At 40.4% G+C, this 23,198-nt stretch overlaps 1 protein-coding gene across 1 annotated transcript in view; it reads right to left on the bottom strand.

The window, feature by feature from the left end:
- Positions 1 to 957: 957 nt before the first annotated feature.
- PTPRB (protein tyrosine phosphatase receptor type B) overlaps positions 958 to 23,198 on the bottom strand; it is a 61,388-nt gene continuing 39,147 nt past the window's right edge. Inside the window, exons 17-34 of the mRNA XM_014312358.2 lie at positions 22,540 to 22,803; positions 21,871 to 22,152; positions 20,421 to 20,699; positions 18,376 to 18,525; positions 16,927 to 17,170; positions 15,636 to 15,742; positions 15,029 to 15,128; positions 13,469 to 13,552; positions 13,348 to 13,365; positions 13,163 to 13,244; positions 12,615 to 12,705; positions 11,396 to 11,472; positions 10,455 to 10,589; positions 9,284 to 9,406; positions 8,918 to 9,081; positions 7,681 to 7,816; positions 5,169 to 5,289; positions 958 to 4,279 (exon numbers count right to left, since the gene is read on the bottom strand). Of these exons, the coding sequence (XP_014167833.1) occupies positions 4,257 to 4,279; positions 5,169 to 5,289; positions 7,681 to 7,816; positions 8,918 to 9,081; positions 9,284 to 9,406; positions 10,455 to 10,589; positions 11,396 to 11,472; positions 12,615 to 12,705; positions 13,163 to 13,244; positions 13,348 to 13,365; positions 13,469 to 13,552; positions 15,029 to 15,128; positions 15,636 to 15,742; positions 16,927 to 17,170; positions 18,376 to 18,525; positions 20,421 to 20,699; positions 21,871 to 22,152; positions 22,540 to 22,803 (2,480 nt within the window). The 3' untranslated portion in view covers positions 958 to 4,256. The remainder of the gene's footprint in view (positions 4,280 to 5,168; positions 5,290 to 7,680; positions 7,817 to 8,917; positions 9,082 to 9,283; positions 9,407 to 10,454; positions 10,590 to 11,395; positions 11,473 to 12,614; positions 12,706 to 13,162; positions 13,245 to 13,347; positions 13,366 to 13,468; positions 13,553 to 15,028; positions 15,129 to 15,635; positions 15,743 to 16,926; positions 17,171 to 18,375; positions 18,526 to 20,420; positions 20,700 to 21,870; positions 22,153 to 22,539; positions 22,804 to 23,198) is intronic.

The raw sequence follows: 23,198 nt of genomic DNA, 5'->3' as shown, positions 1-23,198 counted from the left end.
AGAATTTATGGCTAGCCAAATTTTAAAACTGTGGGTTTTCACTATAGTGTACTGCCCTGCTCTAGAGCAATATATATTTAGCTTCCTAATGTTGCTTACAGTATTTCTGTAGCTTTCAAATAAACCAAGAAACAACTAAACTGTCATGGATATTAGACTACCTGCTTTGCTGACACTGTGTGTGTTCCAGTTCCACAGTTTTTACTCAATTAGCTGGTCCCTAGTCTCCAGCATTTCCTGCAAGCCTTAAAACAAAAAGTCCCAGTTTGAACCAGTTGTTGATCTGTGAGATCACTGATAACAAACCAGTTTGCTTTGGCCACAGAGGTGCTCCCAACATGTCAGGAGTTTGATTTTGTCAGTGTGAGGGAGACAATTGAGGGCACGGGGTCTACAGTAAGTTGCTCAAATACTGGGGTGAGCACTCATTTCAATTCAAAGTTACAGCATCCTGGGATTACAGGCCCAGAGCTCACAGCTCCAGAGCCCAGACATCTGTGACAGGGCCGCGAAGGGAGTGGCGGTCATTCTATATTGCATTTTATTTACACAAACTGTATGTCAGAAGTATTGAAAGAAATCTGAATAAATGTTAAGCACCTGCCAAGGCACTCCTTGGACATGAAGCTGTGGCTGTGGTAGGCTGTATCTCTGAGTGTCAGATGCATTTCTCTGTTCTGTGGCCTTGGAGAGAGATGCTGATAGAGTGATTTGATGGCTATTGTTCTCATCCCTCCAGCCCATATATTATAAAACTGTCTGAGGAGCACAGCTGAGGAGCACAGCTGAGTGCTCTGGTACTCCTATCTCTCTAGTGTTTAACTTTGTGCTTTCAAAGTCAAAGTGTAAATAACCATATACAATACATTATATAAACTTAAAGCTCACACATTTTCTTTTCTCTGTTCTACAATTGGAAGGAAATTCATTGCATATTATGGCACAAAATAATATTTCTGGCATTTTAGGCATTATTTATTGCTAAATAACTATAGCAGCAGAGAAAAATGTATAAAGTTGCACTTTTTGACATCTTCACAGTATGCCTATTTCTCTCACCCACTTTTGTGTTCCATTAGTAACAAAAAATATCATTTATCAACTCCAGCTATGTAAAATCTATTTTCCCCCTACAATTGCTAGTGGATCATGTAATTTTATTGCACAGATTAAAAAAAACACTTATTACAATTTTTTCATTATTAAATAACTTTCAATACAAAAATTTGAATTAACCTAAAAGCCCAACCCTGCAAGTGCTTCAGAAGTGGAACAGTATTTTCTTCAGGCAAGCATTCCAGTTGACTTTCATGACAGTACTCAGGTAGCTTTGTGGACCATGCAGAGATTCAAAGGATGGGCTCCAAGTGTGCAAATCTTAGCTTATGGATCATCAACAAAACTAGCCTTGCTTTCTAACCTTATTATTGGGAAATATCAAGAAGGGAATTCTGAACATTATCAAGGACATTCAAAAGATGTCTTTTTCCTTAAGAGATGCCTTCGTTCAGCACACAAGCTCCCTCAAATCTATTCTGTTACATTAACAATTTCCCATCAGTCCTGTTATTCAGCTTAGAGGCACAATAAATATAACTACTTATACTGATAAGTAGGTATTGTATAGTAAAAAAATGCTACATAGATACTTTTTTACTTTTTCTCACTGGTTTCATATGAGCAGAATTGGCTAGAGAGCAGAACCAAAGCAATAATGTGTGTATACAGTCTCATGTGTGACCTACTTGGGCAGAAATGTAAAGCTGCTCAAGAGCATCGTGCCAGAGTGTTTAAGGTCATCTGTCATATTATGAAGTGATGAGGAGGAAGAGGCTTATGAACAGTGTCCATTATTAGCTGGGAGAAAAGATGAAACTAGCTGTCTGCTATGACATAATTCTGGGTGCACATGTACAAACTCTGTAGCTACAGACAAGGGAGCTGAGAATGATAAAATAAACTGCAGAATGATGTGTGTCTTTCTGAAAATGATGAACAACACACATACAGAGCATACAATCAGACTTTTGCCCTCAGATCATATAGTATTGAGTGAGCTCCACTTCCCTCAGCATTAAAAAATGACGTGGTGATATAGAATGTGAGGTAATTTAAGTGTAGAAGCTATTAGCCTGATCAACAATTGATCTAAAGCTGAGATGCTTGTTTGTCCCTGCTTGCTAACCTAGCCATATAGCAAAGGAAATAGAGAAAAGAAGGTTTCTGCAGAAAATGTGCTCATTTCTTTATAGTTTTGCTTAGACTTTCCTCTGTGAAAGCGTCTTCCACTCTAATGCTAGCTGCCTTCTTCTTCGGTTTCCCTTAAGGTTGGTGAATTTTGACGTTTGTGTGGTACCAAAGAGGATACGCAGCAGAGATGAGCAGTATTTTCATTCAGAAACCCCTAAAAAGAATGACCAAGTTTACATGCTCTGAGCAGCTGTGAAAGCTGATTTGAAGGGTGGCTTCTGAGGCATGTGAGGGTATTTGGTCAAGATGAAAGGATGAGATTCCCAATGAAGTAGGAAGAGTGGAGTAACATGGATATACACAGTCCTGCTGTGGCACAGGAGTTCCTCAGTTAGGCACTCAGTTAGCTACTTACTGATTCTCAGAAGGCCTTCAGAAATATTTATTTTTCTCCAAAACAAAAGTGGAATTTAGGCACTTGTCTTCAGCAACAAGCTAAGTTTTCTCTACGAAAAGTATGGGTAGATATATGAAAGAAGAACTATGAATCCCTTCCTTCTTTTCATGGTGGAGACGTACTGCGTACTGTCTCTTCACTATTTGTTTGAGGAGCATTTTATAAAGATAAGTAATAGCTGAACAGAGTGTTTAGACCCTTGAATGAGATGCCTCTTTGCAGAGGAGAGAGGGGCTGTGCATAATCCACTTGGCAGGGCAGGATACTTGGTAAGTGTTCTTTGACTGTACTTCTTGCTATCATTCAGTTCTTTTATTTATACAAAATTAAGTTGATATGTTTTGAATTTTAAACATGTTTTCGGTAATGAGCACCTGCCTAAGGGCATGGAGGTTGCAACTAGATGACCTTTAATGTCTCTTCTAACCCAAAACATGATGATTCTATGATTAGGACAGCCCTGCCAGCCTACATTCCCTGATGAACCATTTTCCTTTCCAACTGCCCCTGTGGTGGTGACATCATGTAACATTCCAGTGGAGAATTCTTTCTATGGAGACATGCTGGGGCCAAACTGTCCCACTGTGAAAGCAAGTGGCATTTGAAAGATACCAACACTTAGGGCAAAGTGCAGCTTTACTCCAGTTGAGTAAACTGTGGGATATATACCTTTATATGTCTTTGTTTCAATGTTTGCCATCTCTCTACTTTTTTGGCTGTCATGGTACAGCATTGTTTCTGATGAGCTATGGAAGTTGCCAGACTTCACATCCTCACAGTTTTGTTAACACAAATGTCTGAGGAGTGTCTTTGAACACCTTTCTTAATAAAAATTTTACACACGTGAAAGTGCACAGACACAAGTTGTGGTCTGATTCTGCTCTCTTAAACCAGTGTAAAGAAACCAGTATGTGACCTGTCTCCTCCCAAAGTATGTGGTCAGAGAAAGGTCTGCTAGACTTCACTGCAGCGTATGTTGTTTGATATTTTTCTACTATGTCACACTAGACTGAAACAGTTGCTTCTAGTGAGATGAACCCTGTTTGGGTCAGTTGTTAAAGAGTTCTGTAAAAGGTATGCCACTGTGATAGGGGTTACTCCCATTTTTGTCAGGTGAAAAGCAGTAAATTTAAAGTGTAGAGTAGCATTGTAATTGCTAAACAGGACTACTGTTCCCTTGCTTAATAGTAGCTTATTTCATCTCACAAACACTGAAATATTTTTTAAAAATGAGGTTTTCTGTATAGGACTTTTTCCATGTCAAGCCAATAGTGCCCCAAACGCAGCAGTCCTGTTAGTCATACAATTTAAAATAGTTTATGTAGAACAGTTTATAAAAACTGATAAGAAAAAATAGTATTATCTGAAGCATAATATTAATATAAACAATATAGAAAAAAATACATATTTACACAATGCCAAAATACAATTATATACATTAATATCTATTACATTTAAATTATATATCTTTTAAAAAATCACCAGACCAATAAATTATACACAGTCTCATCCAAAAGGTCTGGCACCTTTCTGGTGCATGAAATACATACATAAAAAAAACAAAACAAAACCCCTAGTTAACAAATGTGTTCATGAAAGCAGATATCTCTTAGTGCCTTGAATAAACAGCATCTGAAAGCAAGGAAAAATGAGATTAGAAAAAGTAAACCAACACAGATTCGGCAGTGCTCTGAGAGGTGGCTGTGTGGGAGCAGCACTGGCTGGTGATGGATGTTACAGCTGAAGTTCAGATGCCACCTCTGCTTGGTCTCAATGCGTGAAACTTTGGTCTCCTCCAAGCCTGTTCTATCTGTCTATGACAACTCTGATTTCTACAGGCTAGATCAAGAAAATTATTTGGATTTCTTATGATACAATCCTAATTCCTAATGTCCACATTTGTGGAACCACTGAGATCCTTCTGTCTTGATCCTAAAGGAATCAGCCCTACCAAGGCACAAGGTCACCACTGCTTACAGCTTCTCCACAATGGTCCTCTGGCTATGGGTCCAGGAGGTGAAGGGCAGTACTAGTGCCAGGTTTGCTACTCCTGCCACTCTTATCAGCAAGGGACTGGATACAGGCTAGGAAAAGGAGCCTACAAGGATGGGGAGTCTGGGGAGCAAGACAGAGCACAGCCTAGGGCACCTGTATTTTCCAGTCAAAGCAGATGGGAAGTCTCCCAACCCTGCCTATACTGTCAACAGCAGATGAGGGTGATGCAGACAGAAGTTGAACTCCATGAATGGCAGAAGAGCTCAGTGAGTGCTGTCAGTGTTCTCAGTTGATTAAGGATAGTGAGAGCATAAAGGTAAAGTGGGAGCAGGAAGTGATGTTATAATGACTACTAATGGAGAAAATAAAGACACAACTGCAAGAACGAAAAGAGCAGAGAGAACAAATGAAGGTCCAGGAAATAAAGAAATATCAACGGTTAAGTATAGCACAGTTCCTCCAAAATTACACTGTCAGTGAGCTACTACATTTGAAACATTTTACAATTTGATAAACTTGCAGTTACCTCTGTGATACTCTGGATTCACATTTTCATATATTGGAAATAAGGGATTTTCTTGTTCACTGCGAAGTTTTCTGGCTCTTAACACATCTCTCACACATTGATGTAGATACACATATTGACACTGCAAAAGATTTGTTTTTTAGACACTGAGGAATTTTGTAATTTAATTTTCTGTACTGTGAAAAATCATTACAAGCTAACTCCCTCAAAAAGTCAAGGGTGGTGTTAAAAATTAAAATATAATTCTAAAATTAATCTCCTTTTAACACTACTAATATAGTCAACTTTTGTGATCACCTCTCTTTAGGAATAATACCAGTAAAACATAAATGAACACAGTATGTTTTGATAGATCGTGCTATTAGTGAAAGCTTTAGCAACTGTAAAGTGCAATTTCACATGGTGCTGTGTTGGATAGCTACTACTTCTGAATGCTTTGGTATAAAGTATATGTAGAAGAATTAATATGCACAGGGAAGCGTGCAGGAAAGACAAAAAATTTTTGATTTTTCTTTTTGTTCTGAAAAGAAGTATTTTCCACAGACTTTTACAATAACATATAAATATTTCAGACAACGGTGAGAAACCTTAATCTCTGAAAAAAATTAGAAACATCTCTGAAAATACTACTTTTTTCAGATTCAGCATAAGTTCTAAGATTGTTTCGGACTATACAGCAAATAACAGTTTTTTCTGAGGAGTGCCTTTCATAGAATGGAGTTAAGATGATATTCACAACCAAAGTAAGGAGGGTCAGCATGTTACTGACTGTTGATTACTCACCAAACTATCTTGACAGAATAGATTATTAAACTTTCATGCTTTGCTAGTCTTTGTGGTTTATGACATAGGTCATAATAGTCTTTCGATTAGTGTAACATGGTACTCAAAAGTCAGGCTGAGCATGTTTATATATCAAGGTGTACCTTTTTAACATTATCTCAAAAATATAGTTTCTCCAATAAGTATATGTATTTTCTCCCCTCACATCTTCAGCCATTGTTCTGTGTCTTTCTCTCTGTGCTCTGGCTCTGGGAAAGTGAGGATATCTGCCTTTATGCACATGCAGCTGCTCTCTCTGCAGAACAGAACCCTACATCCCACCCACCAACATGATGGAAAGTTGGCCAAGCATGGAGACTTCCTTTGGCAAAGACCATTTTTCAACTGGAATGGTTACAGCTGCTGTAGCATGCTGCTTTTTGAGATGATGCATAGAGTTTTCCCTTGCCTGTCTCCACCTCCAGTCCCTTGTCTTAAACAATGTTGAGCCAAGTCTGAAGCAGAGGCATTGTTTTGTTGCTGCTGTTTTTCTGTGACTGAATATTGCCAAGTATGATGGTACTGTGGCCTCTGACTTTTGTGTGAATCTGGTTGCCTTTTGACCCAGATGTCATGCCAAGCTCATGCCAAAGGCAGGTTTTGTATCGCACAACTTTAGGTGTTTATAAGTAAAATTTAGGCTCTTGAGGTAGTTGCCTCTTTTTTCCAGCTAGGGAAAAAGAGCCATCCTCCTGAGATGTCTGTCTGCCTTTGCAGACTACAGATGATGGGAATGTAGGAGGATCTGTCTCTGAAGATGCAGAGACTAGGCTGGGAACCTGTCTCCCCTCCAAAAGAAGGTATTTGTGATTAAGATATTTCCAGGAGCCCCTTTGTTTTGTGCTCCCAGCCAGGCCTCTCTTTATACCCATATGAGAATTTTACATCTATCAGAAAACACTGTTACTGACATATTGGTTTACAAATTGCAGCAAAGAGCTCCATTAGTATCCAGCTACAGGCAGATGCAACAAACTTGTTCTCCTTCTTCTATTAATGGTTCACAGGGAAAATGTACAGAGTAACTCCACAAAACACCTTTATTAAATCAGCTCCTAAATGTTTAGCTCCTATCAGTATAACATGATTTTCTTGCCATTTTAAAAGCACAGAAAAAAATACAAAACATTTACTTTTTCTGAACTTTGAGAACAAATGTCCTTGCTTTTGCATAGTATATTAGGAGAATGCCAATCAACTTTCCAAAATCATTGTAATGAAAATGACAGAGCAGCTCAATAAAACATAAACTGCAAAGGCACAAGGTCACAGTGGCCAGAGTTTTAAAATTGTGTACATCTAATTTTCTCTGTCCTGCATTCCTCTTTCCCATTATGCCAACCTATCTGTCTGGTTTAGGCTTGTCTTCCAAACCCATCCCTGAAGGACGTATCTCCACTTAAAGCTCATTTACTGGACTCCACAGTGAAGCAACTGTGAGCTGTTAAGTGCCTGATGCATAATTATGGGGCTGGGGAAAGAAAGGGGAGAAATCTACAAGAAGTAAACTGCAACTTGTTACAGTTTGGACCCTCTCTAAGAGAGCCAATGGAAAAAAACCTGAACTGGAAATTCTCACAGAGCTAAAATACATTATTTCACAGTGGAGTAAGTGCAAAGTGCTTTGAAAGCCTTTAAGATGAGACTGATTATTACATACTGTAGGCATATCAGGCTATCCAAACCTTACCTCTGTCTGAACCATGTGAACACGGTGAAGCCTTAGATCATGGACTGCTGCATAAATGTCAACAGTGTCCTTCGAATCCAGCTGCTGCAGAATTCGGTCCAGTGCAATGAATGTGCCAGTCCTGCCAACACCAGCACTGGAAAAGAAAACAATCCAAGAGATTTAAAAGCAGATGGATCAAAGCATTCACTATCTTCATGTGATACTTTTGTAAAGTTCAGATCTCCAGGTTGAGAAGCAAGTTGTTCAAATGGCACCTTTGGGCCTTTAAACCACTCTATAACGGAATTTATTTAGGAAGGAGGAAAGGATAGTAATGGTAGAGGTATCTCTGCTACTGCCTGCACTGCTTTCTGCTTTGGATTAACCCAGTCATTGAGATACACTGAAAGGTTGCACCTGACTCCAACTTTGAAACCTCTTCTCTCCAGAGATGCAGCTGTGGCTGTGGGACACATCAGACATCTGACATGCTGCAGCACATGCTGTCCAGGCAGACACAGGCAGGGTCATGTAAGACACAAGCCTCAGCTCATATAATGGTGGAGGGCTCAGATACTACAATCAGGTACTACCAGTGAACATATGGCTTTATCAGAAGGTACAGCACCAACCACACTCTTTCTCCCTCTGCAGCCCTCTGCTCTGCTGCAACTGGCCAGTGGATAACAGATCAGGCAGTTTAATTTTGCAATTTTTTATGCAAGTGTAGTGGTGGACCACAGAACTGAGAGAAAACTGCAGCCCTGTGACTGCCAGGGACGGAAAAAGCAGAAGAGTATGAAAAGGCAGTAAGAAAAGGGAGTCTCAGAATGGGGGAAGGACAGATCTGTCAGCTAGTCTCAACATCCACACACAGTCAGATTTACCCCTGGTATATCTTACCTTTTAAATACCCCTTTGTGATTCCAATAATGTGCCACAACAGCAGCACGTGGGCAATTTAAGAATGCAAAAGCTGATGAGCAGTGGCAGCTGCTGACACTTTCATGCTCTGCAGTGGTACCACAGACACACAGTGGTTCCCTAAGAATAATTTTTGAGCAATCTCCAGGGTGAGGTTGTGGGGGAATGCATGTGCCCTGGAATACTGCTCTGATGTGTCTGGAAACTTAAGACCATCAGCTATCTCTCAGATTCTGCGGCTGTCCATAGTCTAACAGAGATGAAGATTTGGGATCTTCCCAAGGGTAGGCACAAGGGCCCTGTGCCACTGACGTCTTGCTGCTGCACATACCTGCAGTGTACAATACTTGGTCCTGTGTCTGGGGTCCTGTTGATATAATCTCTTACAGTTCTGACAAACTGGATCAGGGATTGGGTGGTCTCTGGCACACCATGATCTGGCCATACAGTGTAGTGGAAGTGACGAATGAGCCTCGTTGAGTCAAGCTGCTCTTCCTGTTGGGATTCAAAAGCGTGGGTCATCAGGACAAGAGAGGAAGGGACATATAGAACAGGCACCCTCAGAGAAAAGGCTACAGCTTCCACCAGAGGGGAGTCAGGCATGATGAAACTATGGTACAGCAGAATAAACCTTCCTAATTTAGCCTTGCAAGTGTTTTAAGCCAATTAATCAGGAAAGAAAAAAATGCAAACATACACTGCAGATTTTAAACTCTCGTATGGTCCACTCTGGGAGCACTGATTCAGACAGCATCTCAACAATCAGGTCTCCATAGTACAAGGAATCCTGGTCATGGGGCCAGTATTGATCACACTTTACCTGCAGGGACACAAGAAAAGACAGATTTAGTGCTCAAAATAGCTACAAACAATGCCACCATCCTGCACTGGCAGAAGCAGACTTCAGACCTCTTGTGCCTGAGGATGAAGGAAGAAAGGCAGCAGCTGAATTCAGGGAGAGATGCCACTCTCTGCCATGTCAATAAACAGGGTTTGGCATGGGAATGGGTTTGGCATGGGATGGGAAGTGGAAGTTTTCATAATTCATTTGTGATGGAGGGAATGAGAAGCACTTCACTGATGCCTTCTTACAGGGCATATTTTCTGTGCCAACACTTCTCAAATCTCTGCTTGGATGAGAGCTATGTCTCCAGTGCCCCTTGCTAAGACATGGCAGTAGGGTCCCACTTGGAACCAGTGAGATGCAGAAGGATACACATCCTATTCTGTGTTGGCTTTCACCCTCTCCTCAGGAAAAAATGGTAAGCCGAGAGGAACTGACCCTATATGTGCTACTAGAGGATCACTACTTCAAGTTTGTTTAACCTTCCTACAGATCTAGTTGCTGTCTTACAAAGGGACAGGACATGGTCATACCTGGGGAGGTATGCTACACCTGCACTCAGGAAGAGTGTTAAGTGCATGAGTGGTCTCTTTGCTAACTACATCAGGGCTTATATATATCAGAGATAATTTGATGTATTTACTGATGAACATTTTCTCTCCAGAGCTATATTTAAAGTAGAAGTTGATCAAAGTTGATGTGACAAACAGGCACTTTTTGTTGGTGGTTGTCCTTCTACATGCTGAAGAGAATTGTCTAGCGAACAAAGTCCTGGATTAGAGACCAGAAGCACTGAGTTCTGTTCCTAATTCTAGCCTTGACATGCTGCATGATCTTAAGACAGTCTGTGTATCCTCATTTCACAGCCTTCATCTGTCTCCAGTCTTTATATTACACCTCTTCTTTCATGCTGTGTATCTCCTTGACTGGGCTCTTTTTGGCTTTAGCATGATGAAAATAAGAAGCAAAAACTTTTAACAGATGTTAAAACAGACATTAATAACAAAGAAGAGTCACTGCTTACCCGGCCCTTCTCAACACACTGGGTTACCATGACAATATTGTGAACATTTTGCTCCCATGCCATCTTCCAGAACTCATCTTTGGTTCCAGGCAAAGGACCCTGGGTTGCTATGTATTCCCTGCGGGAATTATTGCCCTGCAAATAAAGAGAAGTCCATTAGTTTCCAAAAGGGCAGAAAAAAAATCTTCTAACAACTGAACAAGCCTTGGGATTGCAGACAGGGCTCTGTAACAACCCTTCCTGGGACAATAGTTTTGAAAGCTAAATTGTTGCCTTGGACCTGAAAGCAAATGACTGATTGGAACACAGAGAAGGAAGAGAAGGTGGCAGTTTATCTAAATACTGTCCCTTTTGTGACAGTCAAAGCTTTCCATTGTTCTTTTGTGTTCGGCCAGTCTCAAGCAATTTTAAAACTGCTAGGGGTTTTTGTTTTATTTATCATTTTTAAAGAAGTAGCTGAGTTCTGGCTTGAAATCTGGATTGCTAAAGCCACTGCTATTATCAATCATAACTCTTTGGCAAAGGGCATTAATTTAATTTCAGCCAGTTTTGTCACCCTGCAAGGTGCCAATGCTGTCAGGATGAGCTACAGCTCTACAGTGAGGATGCCACCTGCAGTGATAGCTACAGTTGTTGTGGACACTGTATAAAATCAGCGACCTTTAAAAATATGTCCTTGGCCAATTAGACTTGCTATCTTACATAAGTATAGCAATGCTAGAAAGTGTCCTTAAGTGCTGGGTAAATCACTCACAGTCAACTAATGGTAGTCAGCCACAGTCTTTCAGCACACCCACAAAATGAGTTCTTATTTTTGTAGCTCAAGTGAATCAAGGAAGGGGGAGGGGAGCCTTAACCATCCAGCTTTATATTCAGTTTTAGATGACAGAAAAATTACCACTGGAAGGAGGACTGTAAAACACCACCCTTGAGTCACTTACTGGTATGTAGCTTGCATTAATGTAGTCTGAGCAAGGGTCATCATCCACATTGGAAAGCTTCACTCTTGATGTATCATCTAGCAAGAAATTGATTACAAGAGGCTTAGGGCTAGGTCTTGATTTTCAATCCCTCTCAGCACTTACAGAAATGCATTTGTGAGAGGACTGCCAGCACTATTACAAGATTTTATATGAAGAGCTAATTTATAAGGAATAACTGCTGGTTTTACTGCCTCTTTAATCTGTGAGTGCTGTGGAGTGTTCCAGATACTAGGAGATAGATGGGTAAGAAGGATGCAGTAAATATACTGCCTTCCTCTGCTGAGCTGCATAGGATTTGTTATGACAACAAAAGGGCCAAAATAGCATCCTCCTTTGATCCTAACAGGAGTATGCTGTACTGGGAAGTAGTGCCCAGCTCTGCCCTTGAAAGAACAGTTGCACTTCAGTGGTATTCTGAGCTAATGCTGAGCAGGCCAAACATCTTCTGTAGGTGAAGGGCCCTCTGTACAGAAACATATAGTGCCTGAGCTGCCAAGACACTGATTCATGAGATAATGCCATGTTGGATCTCAGTCAGGTGTCATTGCTGGCATGAGCAGGCAGGACACAGGAGAGGCTGTGCTGCCAGCACATGCCACATCCATTAGTGGGGATGTGGAGCAGTTGAGTTATGTGGTGTTCCTCCTCAATGTTCTACCTCCAAAATGACAGGTAGGAGATTAAAGGGGGAAACTCACAACAACAGACAGGTCTTGCCTGAGAGGAACAGGGTTAACTTACACATCTTACCATGCAGAATCACACTAGCTCTATATTGTATAGTAGGTTTAGTGTACACTGAAGAACAAAGATTTGGCAAGGCTGTCAAAGAGCACTGAATGGATGATACCCCATATGTAAAAAACCCTACTGTTATTTCTACTATCCTTGTTATCAGCAGTGACTGAATGCCCCTAATAGCTGGAGCTTTTTCTCCCTGGACTGAATGCTAGTCATTACACCTCTAGTGTGAAATTAAATTACTGGTCTGTGTGAAGCCATTCAGGGCCGTGCATCATCTGCCTCCTAGCACAAAAACCTGAGCTGGCACAGATATTTCATCTTGGACAGAAAGGAGGGAAGGGATTGGCTGCACTCTTTTCCACTAGGCTTGCTGAAAAAAAAGTGAAAAATAGCTGGTGTGATGCAATATTACACAACCAAAGCTAAAACTCACAGGGCAATATATTATTGTATCGATTTTTCCCTCTGTTCTCTGGCAGAAGTGCTATGTCACATGTCTGGTTTCGACCCACATCTTTCAAGTCCTGCAAAAAAGGAATAGGAATAAAATGTGAGGTGAAAATAATTAAAGGACAAGACAACACAAAGGGAATAATGTCCATCAGCTCTCAAAGGGCATGGACAGGAAACAGGTGCTTTTTTATATAAAAACCAACTGAAATTACATAGGTAATCATACTGTTTTAAAGCAAGTGCATGGCTGGCAGGTACCTTCCATACTTTATCACACAGATGTGCCATAAAAACAAATGCTCCTAATCTCAGCCAGACAAGTATCAGGCAGAGGCTGCCAACCAGAATATGCCAAATGAAGAGTTGGTTTCTGCACATGGACAAGTGGAGTTCAAATGAAATGCTCCATCTTTTTTGGATTTGTGTGAATATTACAAACAAATGCAGGCCTTTCTATTACATTAACCAGTTGATTCAGTCAGCCTGCCCCTTCACAAAGCAAGTCCTTTGCCTAGGTTAGGATCCCACCTCATACTCCTTGGACAGAAGGTAGTTGGAGTCTGCTTGAAGTTTGGTGAAGTGTGCTTCAAAGTGACTGACTTTGATCGGACTGAAATATTCAACAGGAGGAAGAAAATCACAGGATGAATCACAGTCATAAGTTATCTAGTTGGCTACCAAGAAGGTTTTAGGTATTAATTTTTTCTTTTTACCTGGAAGTTTTCCGGTACCTGGAAATTATTTCAAAAGAAAAAGAAACACTTCATCAGTAAGTGATCAGATGGCTCTGTTCAACCACAATGCTATGTCAAAAAATCAAACTTTTTACATTACCCTTTTTGCCCCAAGTTCAAATGGACTGACAGTGGCCTGTCTCTGCGAATGTTCAGTCTCGCTGTAGGTCTCTCATGGCCATTGCTGGAACAAAAAGGAAAGTATTCTGTTATATCATTAAGTTTTGAAACTGGTAAGAGTTGGCACTGACATAAGTGATACTTTCTTAAATTTCTTTTTTTCCAGTTTACCGTTTTCCAGTGTGTTTTGGTTTTTGGCTCTGATCCCGTGACATTGCTCTTAGCTCAGGCTCAGAGTTTTCTTGTATTTTAGCTTGGCAATAGTGATGTGGAATGTATGCATGGCACAGGTAGTAAGACATTTTTCTTGTTCTGAAACACTCACAGCCCAGTCCATCATTAAGGAGGGCGCCCTGTGCTAAGATGGACCCTAAATCAGTTGATTTTCTACATGTAAAGAAACACAGAGGTAGATTTTCAGAGCTGTAAAAGGTCTACAGCTTCCAGCACATCCACTCTGCAGACCAAGCCTGTAGCAGATATCCACATTCACGGCAGGAGTAAGTGGCATAACCACAGCTGCCTCTGGGAAAGCCACAGAAGTGGTACTTACTCCCCACAGCTAGTGTTGCCTTTCATCTTTTTGCAGCCATCTCCTCCTTCAAGACACCTCCCTTAGAGAACACTTTCTCTTTATGTCTGATGTGGGAAAACCATACCAGTATTACTGCCATCCTGCTGGGTATATAACTTACAACAAGAAACCACATTCTATAATGAAGTTTATCCATTTTGGCTAAAAGTTATGACTAGTCAGAAAATAGATTTTGTTTCAATCTGAAATTCTGGCAAATTCAAAACATATCAACTTAATTTTGTATCAGGAAAAGAACTGAATTTCAGACTTGCAGTGTTTCCCATGCACTGGAAATGTTGAGGTTTTTTTCTAATTTCAGAAACTAAAAGAATTTCACATTTCTCAGTCATGCAAAATAGTTTAAATGGATAAATATTTTTTCAGGCGACATACAGTATTTAATTTTTTAAAAATATGTAAGTTCGCTATTTAAGATTCATCTGTAATGTGAAACATACAACTATAACTGACAAAAAATGGGAAGCAAAGTTTGAGCTAATCTTTTGGACACTGAGGTAATGCCACATTTCAGTATTTTTGAATTGAAATGATAAAGTCTAAATGAACAGTTTCAAAAGCTTCCCATCTACAATGCAGATGCAATTAATCTGAAACATTTCATTTTTTGACAAAAGACATTTTTTTCCCAGAAGATAAAAGTTTGAATGATAAACCGTTTTTTATTCAGAACTATTCAGACTGCTACTGCAAACTAAAAGTCACAAGGATCCTCTATGACATAATTCTGACACCATTTGAATTAAGTATATATAGATTTCTTAATATGCAAGTCATTAGTTGTATACTTAGTGTGTACAGAATTTGGGGGGACATAAATTTTATCTGTTGAACAGTTCAGTGCATCCATCCAATTTTTAGCTAAGCCTAATAAATTGTATTACTTAAATGAATATAATTTGACACAACTTCAATAACGGAGACTGACAAAGGGAGTCAGCTTACCCAACTTTTTGTCTGCAGACAAATAAAGCAGTAACAGCCACCAACATCACAATCAGAAACAAGCCAGCACTCACACCTTCAATAACTCCAAAAAGAGGCTCTAGAAACAAAACAGTGTATTTATATATCTTGAGGAAAGGATAAAAAGAATCAGAGAATCAATAACTTTCAGGGGATCTGTTATTATCAGCTGAAGAAAATGGGTAAATACAAGGAAATGTAAGGTATTTAAACACTTAGCTAAAACCTGGCCTTGATTTTCTGTCCTCATTTTTTCAAACCATTAAACAAAATTTTTCACTCCCAACCACAGTAAAAGAAAGCAAAAACTCCATTATATGGAGTGGTTCTCTTGCAGTTAGAAGCTTTCTTGGTGATAGCCTCACTGACCATTTTTCCTTTTCTCTACTTTCAGCAGTTCTGCCAAGCAGTCCTCTGAATTTTCCAGTAAAGGTAGACAAGCCAAGTCAGCTTCCTCTCAGAGTAGCCCTCAGGACATGCACAACAAGCTTTGTTCCACTCCTTACAAATAGCTCTAGATGCCAGAGTACTCTTGGGCACAATATATAATCACATGGCACAGTCACTGATAACACCTGAAACTAACCTGCCTCTGTAGTGATCGGTAAAGAGAAGAAGGTGTCTGCAAAGAGCGGTTTAGGAAGTTCTTGTGGGTCTTCACTGAAGAGCTGAGTAAAAGCTCGTATGCTGATTCTAAAAAATACAGTAAAAAAACATGGCTCATCACATGTTCAGAACCAACAGCAGAAAAGTAAAAACTCATTTGCCCCTTTGAGACAACGAAAACCTTTCCACTGACCACAGATAATTCTTAATATAGACACCTGAGTTAATCAGTCTTCTACCTAATTAATAATACTGATCCCTGAGTTAAATATGGGGGAGCCCAGCCAGTACAGGTGGAGGGCCCTGAGGTACCCTGGCAGAGGTAACAGCTCGGGCTCTGGCTGCAGGCACACACAGCCTGACCATGTCTAAAGGCAGGACTAGCAGAAGCTGCAGAGGAGAGAGGACTCAGAAATGCTTCTCAGGGGGGACACACTTTCACTTGATTGGGCATGACTGTGCTAATGGATAAATGTCATAGTCCTCTTACTTCTCATGGTAATGTGGGTATTTCCCAGACTGAAGTTTTGGGAAATGTGCCCTAATGAGAGATGCCTATAGTAGGCTAGCACTGTTTTAATGATGATGAAGAAGCTGAGAGGCATAATGGGCACTCCTCACTCCTTGGCATGTGCCTTCTATCCATGTGGCTTTTAAGGGAGCAGCTTGCAGGTCTCTTGGGACAGTATTCGCCTATGGGAGGGCAAATTTGCCTGGTGTCACTGAGCGACACTGGAGCTCATGTTTGGTCTCACAGCCAGTGTAATTGCTGAGGCTGGTCTTGGCAGTCATCCTCTTCTACACCCTACAGCTAACCTGGACCTAGCTCTGGAGCCTGAGAATGGTGCCACAGGATAGAATGGTCTCCAGGTTTTTCTAGCTTGTTCCAAAAGAACAAGTGGGGTAGTTCTGCCAGACTGAGTGAAGCATGCTTGCCTTTTTCTTGACTTAACTTAGCCAATCGTCTCCAGTCTTTCCAAAGAAATGTTGAGCAGCAATAGAAGAGCTTCCCATCAAGTTGATGTAAATAAATAAACCTATTCACTGCACAGAGTTTTGTGCATAATTAATCATATCATTCCCATGCTAGCGGATGACTGGTTCTTACCTATGGAACAGGGCCATGGATAAAGCTTTCATCAATTTGCAGTGAAACACTAAGAACATTGTACAACGCAGTCACTAATCTTCTGAAGCTCAAGTGGATCAGGCACCCAGATGACACCAAGCCTAATAATGTGACAGAGCACAACTACCAATATAAGTCCAACCTGTACGCAGTTCGAGGCTTTAGAGGTCCATCGCAGAATTTCTGGTGATCTGGATCACACTTTCCTCCCAGATTTTCCATTTCTCCTCCAAGCTTAATGTCAAAGCTTTTATAGTCACTGTCAGGGTTTTCAGCACAGCTACTGGCAAAATAATTTGTCTGGTAGATGCGTATAGAATCATTGTGTTTGTACTCCAGGTAGGAGGGTAACGGGTGCTGCTCATCGGGCTTTGGTCCTTCACTGCCTACGCCATGTGCAGAGAAAGACAGAAGGTTTAGATGCCACAGCCATTAATGTGATGAGGTTTATAGGCTCAAGCTTTTGACAGACACGTACTTATCCAATTTTCTATTTCTTGGAGGCTACCTCAAGAATACAAAGCTACAATGGTTAGGGTACCCTGTTTCTAGTACCAACATTTCTGCTATTTTTAGGCAGATTTCCTCACAAGCCCTCAGTGCAACTTTTGCTGCAATAGGCATGACAGGTCAAACGCTATGACTTTTTTCCTGTGCTGTTGGTTGGGAGTTTTTGTGATCCAGATTCCTGAATCCTACTACTAGCTATTTCAAAAAGAAGTAAAAAACCCCATAAACTGACAACTCTACTGAATATAGAGAAAAACTACAGTAGGAAATTGCAGGGGCCCCCTGAATGTAAATTCACAATACTGGAAGAGACTCAGATAGGCAAAGCTATGGCAATGAGTAGTCCTTCTCAAAGAGCTTTACAGTTTGCTCAAACATGACAACGCAGACAGTGGAAATATCATCTGTTTTTTTTTCCTAAGGGCTGATGGACAGAGAGATTAAGAAACTTTCATAAAGGTCACAAAATATGTCCTGGTATGCCAGTAAATGAAGCCACTTCTCAAAACAAGGTATAAATTGTTAAGACGTGTATCTGATGTGCCAGTCACACATCTCAACAATAGGTCAGCTGTAGAAAGGGAGGTTTACATGCATGTCACAAGGATCATTTCTGTTCTGCTTTATGCTGCATGCAAATTCATTTCCTTCAGTTAGCAAACATCACCTGGCAGACCTGTAGTTTCTCAGCATGATTTACTGAGATTCTCCAAAGAGCTTGCCTTTTAATGTTCACACCTAACATTTAAACTACCTTTCAAAATCTGTGCACAGCAAGGCACAGATCTGTGTTCATTGGCAATGGCAACTAACACAAGCCTTTGACTACAAAAATTGTCTGAACATACATGACAGTGTAATCTAGAGTACTGCTTCTGTCTGAACTCTGTAGTTGCTAGAGACTCTCTGAGAATAGGACTCTCTACATCCTCAGGCTAGGGAGGAAGTATAGATCCAAAACCTGTATGACACTCAGCCATTAGATGAGGAGAAACCCTGTTGCTGTGCAGTGATAAGGATGTACTTCCCCATGTATATTTTATTGGCTATGGAGAGAATAGCATTAAATCATGACACTTACCATCAGCCTCCCTCACAACCACAGTAAAGTACTTCACAGCTCCATTAGTATCACTAAACCAGCTGCAGTTAAAAGTAAAGTTGATGGAGGATTTGGTAATCAGCACCTCTTTTTTGTTCACTCGTACATCTGGAGGTGGCTGAGGAGGACCTGAGTAATTAAATAAATAGAAAATAAATACAAAATAGAGAAAAAGCATTACCTATGTACTTGCTGTGAGCTATACCTAATAAGGAAAATGCAATTTGTAATAAATCTTGGTTGCCTGGACCTAGTCTCTGATTCTACTCTCATTGCAATCAAGAGTCTTCACCTCCCACAGTGAAACTGCCAGAAGATGAAACAAGCCAGCAGTGTGTTCACCATAATAAGAGTGACACCTCCTCAGTATGAATTCCTGCAGAAGCACACATGGAAATGCATTAAAGTCATATCAAGCCTATGAAAACAAAAATTGTAGCTGCTGAAAACAACACAGGTTTAAGCCAAGCATTTGGAGGCCACTTAACATACTACAGACATTACCTATTTCAAGCATCTATATTTCTGCTTTCTTTTCCAGAGGAACAGCCAGGGTTAGCCAGAAAGAACACTCATCTACAGAGTACCATATTCTAGACTGACTGCAGAATCTCCATAGGCAGTGCTCTTTGTATGATACAAAACTATACTTTAAACATTGACACAGTAGAAGTAAATCGGAAAGTGAAGTTCACAGGGAAGAAAGTGCAGCAAAGGTGGGGATTTTAAGGATCTACATTGCTGATTCTTTTAAAAATCTGTAGAACTGAAACTGTATTGCACATATGGGAAACATATAAAAACTATAACCAGAAGACTAAATTTCAAAAGCTTTTAGAATGCAAAAAGAACCAAAAATTCACACAATTATATGTTTTTAGCTAGACCTCTTACATCTATGAAGTCTAGCTGCAATTTTTTTTTTGTTCCCTTGAGGTAGGGCCTCCAGTGTTAACCAGGGTCTGGGACAGCAGCAGTGTTCAAAACAAGTGACAATAAACAAACATGAACATAAACCAAATAAGAATAAACATGATCAGCAAACCTTCAAACAGGATTCAGTCTCACCTCTTGTGACATGAATAACTAGGTCTTACATTTGGATTTGTAGTATCCCTTGTGATAGAGGAAGGAGATTAAAAGGCAACTGAGGGGCAAAGGAGAAGGCAGTTTGGTGACTGAACTCTAACTTAGCTCAATAGCTCCCAAAGCAAACATAATTTTTATGATCTAGCATTTCACACAAACGTGGCTTTTAAAAAGCAGCTACAGAGGCGTCCCTGAATATAGGACACCTGTCTCTCCTCTCATTTTTGAGTTTAGCCCTGGAACAGTGCAGGCCTCTGCATTGTGCTGCGCCACTGAATCCTGATGTAGTGCAAAATCTGGGGCATCTCTAGGGTCAGCAGTGGCAGGCTGTTGACTGCAGTGATGCCTGGCAGTGCAGAGGTACCAGCAGATGCTACTGATACATTCCACTCAGCAGTCTATGGGTAGAGAAACTGAAGAATCTATTTCAAAGCACATGCTATAGACATCTGGATCCTCCCTCAGGTAAAAGTCCTGCAGGTGATTTGGCCAGGTAGCACATCAGAAGAGTCTATAGATGCCAAAAGAGAATGTGGGACTACAATCCAATGTCCTTATTGATGGATATTTGTGCTGAGGATGGCGACCATCAATAAGGGGTACAGATGGCCAGATACAGAAAGTCAAGCAGCGAGCATGAAGACAACTGATGAAAACAAGGCACGTGATGATGAGGACAAAGTATTTATGTTTCTCAGGCTATATTTAATGAATGAGCCAAATAATTGGGTTTGGCAATGTAAGGAGAGGCAATATAATCAAAATCCTGCATGGTCTGTCACAACAGAGACCAAAGAATGGGTTCAGTTTACTTTGGCCACCACTCCACACACTGGCAATTGTGTGTAAAAAAAACTTTTACTGTCCAAGTAACACGAGCAATTGTTTATTGCTGCTCAGTGCCTGTCTTCAGGGCAACTCTGAATTGCACTTACGATCAATCATTGTGATGGTGCTGTCTTCAACCACTTCACTCGTCATGTCTGCAGAATGCACCTTGACGGACACCAGGTATCGCTTGTGGGGAACAAGGGTCATAATATTAAGTAGAGACTTGTCTTTTTCTATCCTTTTAGAAAATTCCACTTCACGGGTGTCCATCTTCTTGCACTCAACGCTATAGCCATCGAAGTCAGAATCGGGAGGAGTCCAGGAACATGCGATGGCAGTAGAGGTTTGGGGCCGACAGTGGAGGCTTTGTATCTTGTCTGGCTCTAGAGAAACGTTGAGAAGTCAAAACTCAGTGGGAAAAGGGACAGGTGTCATACACTCTCTGCTCACACTACAGCTCCTAGATTCTACATCAACCATCAGATCAGAACAGGAGGCTTGGAGTCAGAATTCCCAGTTATCTTGCAAATGTGTGTTGCCTGATTATTATATAATCATTTTAGCCATCTGAAATCAGATCTAGGGACATCCGCCCCATTAGCATTGTGAAGCTCCAGTAATTAATTGCGAAAACAAGGAAAATACTTCAATCCTACTTGATGAAGTCTTAACATGAACAGCAACACCACAAATAAATGGATTTCTAGAAAGTTGTTACAACTTATTTGGAGGCTTCATGTGGTCACTTATATCAGTAAATACTGATACTGTCATCTCATGACTGATCTGGTTTCCTGGGCAGCATGTGATGTGTCCATATTACTAAAACATAACATAGAAATATGCTTCATCCATGTGATATGGGAGCACCATTTATATAATGTAACCTGTAACAAAGACAGGATTTCAGTCTCAGATGGCAGGTATCTACATTTAAGTGATTAAGTACAGCTGAAATTTTAATTATTATGCTGTATTAAGGAGTATATAGCTTACTAAACATACATGTCAATTTAGAGCTGAATCCCATCCCAAATAACATGAGGATTTGCCACTACTCAGTTATTTTTACAATTTCATGTCACTTTTTCAAATCAGCATTTTACTGAAGTTGCTAGAGACAGCTAGAGATGAAACAGATTTACAGACATGGGCAGAAATGCAGAGCAGTGAAACACTGATTCCAGTTTCAAATCTAGTACAACACAGTTTCTTTCATCCTTCCTGTCTTATCATGCAGAAACATTACTATTTCAATACACTACCATCAGAGAAGTTTGATATTCAGCCTTATTTTACCCCTGAAACTGACTGATTCAGTCTCTGCAACCAAACAGCTTGACTCTGGATGTGAAGATTATAAATGTATATCCATTATCAGTCTTTAAACAGCTGACCTTGCACACAGCAAGAGCTTAGAATCTAGCTGAATTCATCACTGTCATTCATGAATTTATTAATGGAAATTACTGATTGCAGAAAGAATTGGTAATATTTTACAGTTTTGCCTCTTCTTCAGCTGAGTGTTAGGGTGCAAGGGAAATTTTTACTTACTTGTTCTCACAGTTGCAGACTGTGACTGGCTGTATGTCTTCCAGCTGTTGCCACTGACAGTTCTGACACTGAACTCATAGAGCCTCCCTGGTCGCAGGCCATAGATGATGCGTACTTTAGATTTGCTGCTGCTGTAGGGATTGAATACTGTGAGGGGATCCTTTGGAAGCCACTGCACCTCAAAATCATCATAGTCTGTCCAGTCTGGAGGACCCAGCCAAGTGATTGATAAAGAAGTGTTTGCAACATCAGTAAATGACACAGAGTTAGGAGGGCTGGGTGCTATGCAGAAAGGGGGGAAAAAAGAAGAGAAGAAAAAGATATTCTTAACAAATTTTTACACAAGACAAATGAAATGAAACATGGATTATTTTCTTCATGCACCACAAAGTAGTTTGCATTATCTCGTATACACAGCCAGTTACTGCACCTGTGCTGATGATGGTGACTTTCACAGTTGTGACATATTCCTAAGCCTTTGAAAGAAAAACAGTGCTGACTGCTTTTCTTTCACATTCCATTGTTTTAATGCTCTTAATGCTCTTAAGGTTATCCTTCATCTTTATACCTTCAATAACTCTTATAATAAATCCTCCCTTAGAACAAGTCTGTTGCATAGTTGTGAACTAATGAGTTCAAACAGATGGGACTAAAAAAAAAATCCCATACCTGTTCTTCCTTCAGCATTTGCTGTGTTGGTCAGCTCACCACTGTGAGTCACCACAACCAAAGTATACTTTCTGCCAGGAACGAGCCCCTGGAAATGCCACTCTTCCAGGTCTTTCATCTGCTCAGTTTCTTTCTGTGTTCCATTTGGGTTGTAAAGATTCAGCTCATAGAAGTCAACATCTCCTGCTGCTGGACCCCAAGTGAACCACAGACTGTCCGTCATGTTTCGGTTGGATGCCTTGAGACCAACAACTGGGGCTGGTACTGAAAAGAAGAAGGAATGAATATTACTTTATGTAGAACATCCTTTGGGTAAGAAGAAGCAAAAAGGTCAAGCAGACATTATATTTGTCCCGTAATGATAGTCATTTTATAAACTAGACAGCCAACACAGCTGGCTGAAAGGCATAAAACATATCTCAGTAGCTTCCTTTACTATTTTGAACTGCCACTGTTACCAAAAGAGGTTGCAATGTTTATAATGGATAGTTTTGCAAATATGAAGCAGCTTTTTCCTAGTCAGTATTTGGAAACACCCATTTCCGAGGTAGCTGAAAAATCACACCTACTTACAGACGTAGTCCCACAGACGGGTTCCTATATGGTGCCGCAGAGGAATAAAGAAAGGTTTCACAGAATGCCACAGCTGCTAGAGCTGC

This window comes from Geospiza fortis, unplaced genomic scaffold (assembly GCF_000277835.1).
Source record: "Geospiza fortis unplaced genomic scaffold, GeoFor_1.0 scaffold166, whole genome shotgun sequence".
Classification (NCBI taxonomy): Eukaryota; Metazoa; Chordata; class Aves; order Passeriformes; family Thraupidae; genus Geospiza; species Geospiza fortis.
Note: the sequence above shows the minus strand (reverse complement) of the source record. Positions and strands in the feature narration are given on the sequence as shown.